General features: G+C 42.2%; 1 protein-coding gene across 2 annotated transcripts in view; it reads right to left on the bottom strand.

The window, feature by feature from the left end:
- Window positions 1-1,559: 1,559 nt before the first annotated feature.
- Window positions 1,560-6,998, bottom strand: part of ntrk1 (neurotrophic tyrosine kinase, receptor, type 1) — a 28,136-nt gene continuing 22,697 nt past the window's right edge. For both annotated transcript variants that reach the window (XM_034112641.1, XM_034112642.1), the window contains 3 exons: window positions 6,332-6,572; window positions 5,738-5,896; window positions 1,560-2,983 (listed from right to left, as the gene is read on the bottom strand). In XM_034112641.1, the coding sequence (XP_033968532.1) occupies window positions 2,798-2,983; window positions 5,738-5,896; window positions 6,332-6,572 (586 nt within the window). In that variant the 3' untranslated portion in view covers window positions 1,560-2,797. The remainder of the gene's footprint in view (window positions 2,984-5,737; window positions 5,897-6,331; window positions 6,573-6,998) is intronic.

Below are 6,998 nucleotides of genomic sequence, written 5' to 3'. Positions count from 1 at the left end.
TTTCGTGTGTGTGTGTGTGTGTGTGTGTGTGTGTGTGTGTGTGTGTGTGTGTGTGTGTGTGTGTGTGTGTGTGTGTGTGTGTGTGTGTGTGTGTGTGTGTGTGTGTCCAGCAGAGGGCAGAACTCGACAGTAAGAGTGTTTGAGCGGCTGATCGCTGCTATCCGCTGATCTGCTTTCATCCCAAACCAAATGTGATGCAGTGTGAATCCCCACAGATTCATCTGCAGAAAGCCTGACTAACGTGTGCACACATTTAAGAAAAAAACATATTTGTACAAAATCCAGCCTTCAAATGAGATTTCACTTAAATTGTGTGAGACTCTTCGACTGTTCCCAGTGAAGGTGCTTTAACTGTGAGTGTTCTCAGTAAATACATAAAGAACTGCAGATAAAACTTGATTTCATTCTACAAAATCAAAAACCGCTGATGTGAAATGACCTCTTACTGCTCACTTAACATCCAGAATGCTGGTAGACGAAATCATTTGAAAGATGTGAATTTGTTTTTTGCGTTTAAGTTATCCATATTGTTGAAAGCTGCAGGCTGTATATGCAGTGTACATATACGCTTTTCTCATTGTTGCTACTCATATCTCTGATGTTTTATAGATAGGACTGCTCTGGTGTAAATAGTTTCAACATCTGTGCAGCAGTTATTTTCCTAAGTCACCATTTGTAATGCCCTGCAGTATTGATATTGAAGCATTCAGAGTGGTTTATTATTAGCAGGACACAGACCACAATTAATCGGCATTGACATTATCATAGAAGGAATAATTACCATAAAAAAAAATCAATTCCCTTCATACATGCATTATACAATGAGGTGGAAGATTAAAAAGGGAAAGTTTCCCTCTGCAAAGCTCTAAAAGGGGTTCCATTTTGAAAATGGCCTCATTTCCAGCTCTTATTATAGTCATATCCCATATCCATCCAGGCTGGAGACTCGAGTGCTTATTAAAAAGGTCCATTCTGAAACCACAAACGGGGACAACACTACAGAGTGTACTAATCCTATCTGGCCCAGAATCTGCTTGTAGACACTAGAAGAAACAATAAGCCAGACACGAGTCCTCCAAGTGTTTTCATCCCCCCCGGCACACCAGAGGAGGTAGAGGGAGAGAAAGAGACCGAGAAAGGGATGATAGCATTACTCACAATCCATTACCACTCCCTGGAGACGCTCTGCATACAGAGTGGTGGAGGGAGGGGGGGAGGGAGGGAGGAGGTGAGGATGAGGAGGGGGTCGGTGGTGTGAGGTAGAGTGAAGGGTTTGGGTCGGGGTTTGTTTGCTGGAGGCCCGGCGGTAAGGCAATATGAAACTTGATTATTCCTTTTCAATAACCGTCTGCTGAGGATCCCGCGGAGACGTCGCAGGTTGCTGATTAGTTCGTCAAAAAGAATAGAAGGCTCTTGAATGGCCTTGTTAAGATGTCTAACTTTAAACTACAGACCGCCGCCCAAGTCATTGTTCGCTCTGAAGCACACCGTAATGATGGATGGATGCAGAGGGATGGTCCTCCCCAGCCTGCAGACATTTTTTGTATCAAGTTTGTTTATTTTTAAGGGCAGACAATATACAAAGTGCTGGAGTAACAATACATGAATATATAGTTTCTTACACATTAATACAGAGTATGTACATTTAGTATTTACACTTAAAGGCATGTTTGTATAGACTCAGTCTTTCACCCTCTAAGCGTCTCATTAGGTTGAATTTAAACTTTTATTTTTTCTATGGAGTTGGCCCCACCTACAGTCTCTGTTTCAGAGCCATCTGTCCCCCTCCTCCTGGAGTTTCACTCACTTTAATCCATCTGTTGCCTCAGTGTGTCCCCTCCCCACCATCTTGCCCCCGTACTGAATTTCACTTCAGTGCTTTGATTTAGAAGGTCGCTACAGTAGCATGTTGAACATCGCTAATTTGTACAAAAGCCTCTCTCGAGTGTCCAAGGCAGGCCACAGGTCAGACTGTTGTTCTTTGGAAGTATTTTTGTTCATATTTGACAGGAGAACCGACAGAATTAAATGTAAACATACACTTTCACTGCTTATATAGGACATTTTGTTCTTAAAAAATACTCATATGATACACTGGATTTGACAGAAACAATTAACAAGCTTTTGAAGTTTTTTGATTGTACATTTTTGATATCTTATATACATGTTCTGATTGCCGTTAAATTACCTTTCATATCAAAACCTATCCAAAAAACAGTAGCTATACTGTACAAGGGACTGTCTACTGTGCCCTAATCTGAAACATTGCTTTCCACTTTTGACTCGTGAGGTGAAGTGCCCTCTCTTGTAATCATCTGTTTCATTTTCTAATTGCGTTTCGACACAAGTGTTGCTTGTAGAGTTGTATAAAATGAAGCCCAGCTCAGCTCAGAGCCAATATCCCCCAACAAGCCATCATCTGATATCCCAGCAGCGTAAAGCCCATATACAGTTACTTCAACAATTATCCATGCATGTCCCTCCATCTGGCGGATCTCACTTGAGATAAACATTCAACACTTTGGTAAACATTTGACAGGTTTCCAGAGAATGAGGGGCAGTAAACGGGGGTCGGGGTTAAGCCGGGGTGAGGCGTAACTAAGGCGGAAAGGGACTGCAGATGCTTCCTCCGTCAGGCATCGAGGCTGGATATGGAGCAACTGCGACATATTTTTAAATGAAACCAAGAGCAAGCTGTTTAAAGAAATGACCTCCTGGATAGAGGAATGAAATTAAAGAAGAAGCTGAGGGTTCAAATCAAAACCTCCCCAGCTTCTGAACTCCGCTCGCTGGTTGGTCAGCCCAGGATGTCCAGGTAGACGGGGGGGCTCTTGACCAGCGCCAGCAGGCGGCTGTGGAGGTCCTTGATGACCATCCTCTGCTGGGGCTCCCTCTGCCAGCAGCCCTGCATCAGCAGGTGCACTTCTTTGGGGCAGGTGCACGGCCTTTCCAGCTCCCGTCCCTGCGTGATGCATTCAATGGCCTGTTGTGGGCGAAATACAAAATAACGCAATATTAATAAGGAATATTTTGTATTTATCCTCAATTGCTCCAGGACAAACAATAGAGACTGTTATCACTCTGTTAATTGTTTTAGTGTCAGGATGCAATTACCTTCTAAATAACACCTAAGACAAAGTACAGCTAAGGGTGATGGGATATCCAAAGGTTTGCAAGTAGTCATTAACTAAACTGGATGTAGCCATTTCCCGACATTTTAAAGGCAATACACAAGGGTCAGAAGATACCATTTATTTGCAATTGATCCTCTGGATGGAAATAGTTTGAGTAATTGCTGAGACATTACATTTCATTACATGTTACTTGTTAGTCGCTTTTATCCAAAGCGACTAACATACTCAATACTGTGGGCAATCCCCACAGGAGCAAATTGGGGTGAAGTGTCTTGCCCAGGGACACAACGACATGCTGACTGCAGTGGGGTTTGAACCTGTGCTCCCCTGATCCGAACATCAGCGCACTAGACCACTGCGCCACACGCCTCCCTAAGCCAACCTCCTGATAATCACCACAGTTATTGGTTCTCTGGGAATTATGAATCTGCACAACATGTTGTTCCAATCCATGTAGTTGATGCTGATATATTTAATATGAACAAGTTAAAACTTTGAGTTGCTAGGGGTGACATTTTTAAATTCTCAGTCTGCTAAAAATGTATTCAGTGAAAGCTCCACCAAGGATAAAACATTTTGTTTTTTAACTAACGGAAACTTCTTTGCCCAACTACCTTCGAATCTACAGTTCTACAGACGTGTCCATTAGTGGAGACCTCGGGGACAAATGACAGCAGCCAAAATATGAATAACCTCCAGCACAAACACTAATGGCTCTGATGACTGATTGAGTTCACACGCTCTCGCTGCTCAGTGAATAAATCACTGCTAAGCCTAGAGAGAGGTTTTCACTGCGCTCTCCAATTGAAGGGTTACGGACTCAATCTCTCTCCATTGTTAACCTTGGCCTGATACAATGAGCAGAAGAGGCCTGTCAGCGCTGAGCCAATTCACAGCAAAATGGCCCGTCAGTCCGCCTCGCCACTCAACACAAAGACTCACATCGCCAGCCCCAAATGGCCGCTGTCGCCACGCGTGCACTGATAGTATTTTGGGATGATTTATCTCTGCCACTGCGTGTTTAGGCAACATGATGATTTTACCTGTCCTTCATTGGCCGAGACAGATTAGGTTAACAAGGTTAAAGCTCATTGGCCCTGGGCAAAAATGAGAGCCAATGAGATTAGCATTGAGTGCTAGGGAAAGTGATCTACCCTTCTCTGGAAAGGAGAGAGGGTTTGGGCCTGTAATAGCACCGCTGTGGTCACAATGGAGTCCCACTTCTTGGTGCTCGAGCTGCAAAGGCTAGACTGAAATGCCCTTAATTACTATGAATGTATTGATTACTTTAGGACTGTAGAGCGGTGAAAGACTTCAATAGCATATGCTCTGAAGTATCCACCACTGCAGGGAAAATGCTTTGTTCTGCATGTTCTTAATGCACCAAAAAACGGCCATTTACAAATGTGTTTGCACAAGTATGGGCTGAAAAAAAAAAAAAATCTGGTTCATTAGTAAACATTTTAATACCAACAACCTATTTCAGTCAGACAATCCACGTTTATATACATAGTTTGAGCGTTTAGGCCCGGGCCTCATCACTCCACAAATTTGGGATAAGAATAGCTTAGCTCACTAATTTTAAAGGTCCGACTATCAACGCCTCTAATGCTCACTAATTAAATTAAGTTGTATCTGGTTATTTGGATACGATTTAAGTAAACAAACTTAGTTTTACGGAGAAACACGTAGACTATTTCAAGCATCAGCTTCAAGCAGGTGTCAGTATGCTAGTTTTCAGTTGCTATGCTAGCTTGTCTGCTACTGTGAAGGTTAACAAGATTTGTACAGCGAAAGGAGAAAGTAAAAAAGTAAATATCATGTCTCCCACAAACAATGTAGGTAAATCTATATTACATTTTTTTGGAAGTGACAGAAAGAAACAATGACACAAGATATATTTAAATTGTCCAGTCTACCAAGGCCCAAAATCAATACAAGAAAAATATTTATCCTTACTAGTTTCACTTTCATTGTTGAGGTCTGGACATCAAATCCATTTTTATTATTTGACTGGAAATCTGAGTGTCTAGTTAAAACTCAACAGTGAAATATTAAACTGTGTTGACAACAGCCGAGAGAAAGCACTCCGTCAAGCAGCAACTTTCTCAGGGTAGAGCCACAATCCTTTCCTACAGCCACAAAAATAACACAATTAGTTTAATGACGTCTATTGTTTGTCTCCTGGTTTTAAAGTGCCATTTGAGTGCTGTTTTATCTTTGGAACAAAGTCTCTCAACAATATGTCGAGTCTTACTAAAGTATGTCTACATAAGGACGGTCATTGACTGAAAAACGCACATGCTGAATTTTATGGATATGGACGAAACCAAGTTACAGGAAAAAGAACGTTTAAAAGAATGTAAAGAAATGTTGGATATCTGAAGACCTTGAAAAATAAAACGTAAGGTAAGTGAGAAAAATATATTTCTTTATTTGGGTGAGCTGACCCTTTGTTTGGTGTGTCCTTTAGTGATAGATATAAACAAAACATACTTAAATGTGTCCTGGCATCAGGAAAGACTGAATGATTTGGCAGTATCAAGTTACGTCTTTGTTTTATGGACTATCAAAGATGACGATGAACTTTCCGTCCCACCCACCTCACTGTTGGACAGCTGGTACCAGGGCTGTTTCCCGTAGGTGAAGATCTCCCACAGGACCACGCCGAAGCTCCAGATGTCGCTCTCCGTGGTGAACTTCCTGTACATGATGCTCTCCGGCGGCATCCAGCGGATCGGGAGCATCGTACGTCCGCCCACCTGAGGAGGACAGTGAGGGAATGTAAGTAATGTTTCATCCTCATGCATAACGGAAGTCAAGGTGCAAATGCATGTCAAGGTGAATATTAAACCACTTTGCTTTCTTGAGGGAACTTAGCAGAAATACCACATTTTGGTAGCACATACATTCAAATCTTGAAGAGAATATGATTCCTCTTCAGCCTTGAACTATCTATAACTCAGCTTGAATGTGAGGCAGACAATCTGAACAATAAGAGTTTAAAAATCCTAATACGCTTCAATACTTTGTATTTAACGTCAGAGAGAATGGACCCAAAGACACCAAGATAAAAACAATTTGCAAGGCCAAACATAAGGGCTGAGTGGGAAATGAAGTCCTGTTATTACACTCTGGCTGAACGGACACTTTGAGGAACTTGTTAAAGTCTTGTGTTTTTATTTTCCAACACTCACCCGGTAGTAATCCGTGCTGTAGATGTCCCGGGACATGCCGAAGTCTCCGATTTTGACCACCACGCCCTCTCCCACCAGGCAGTTGCGGGTGGCCAGGTCGCGGTGGACGAAGTGCAGCGAGGCCAGGTAGACCATGCCCGAGGCGATCTGAGCGGCGATGTGCAGCATCTGAGGAAGAGTCAGCTGACCCAGAGGGGGCATCTTCGTCTCCTCCAGGATACGAGCGTCAGGGCCGTGAGCTCTGCAGGGGACACACCACGGACATGTGAGGGTTGGATTTGGCATCTTTAAGATTATTTCAATGTATATTTTGGGCTTTATCAAAACATGAAAGGGACATATGTAAGAACATACATTAAACCCAGGCAGTGGTAGAATAAGTATTTCGATCAATAACCTAAGACAAATGTCCTTCAAGTATCAAAGTAAATGTATTTGTTGAGAAGAATGGCTGCTGTGAGTGATATAATGTTATATTACATTATGCATAAGAAGCGTTTTACTGCTCTGTAAAAAGCTGGTTGAGGTTTGAAATCTTTTTTCTTATTCTCCTTCACTTTCTTTAAAAACTTTACTTTTGGTAAAATCTCTATATAATCGGACCTCTTTTGAAATTGTTATTTCAATTAAACCATTAGAGAAGTTTAGAAGGGAAAAGTCGCTTTGG

The sequence above is a fragment of the Trematomus bernacchii genome, unplaced genomic scaffold (genome assembly GCF_902827165.1).
Source record: "Trematomus bernacchii unplaced genomic scaffold, fTreBer1.1, whole genome shotgun sequence".
NCBI classification, from domain to species: domain Eukaryota; kingdom Metazoa; phylum Chordata; class Actinopteri; order Perciformes; family Nototheniidae; genus Trematomus; species Trematomus bernacchii.
The sequence above is the reverse complement of the archived record's forward strand: the minus strand, read 5'-3'. Positions and strand labels throughout refer to the sequence as shown.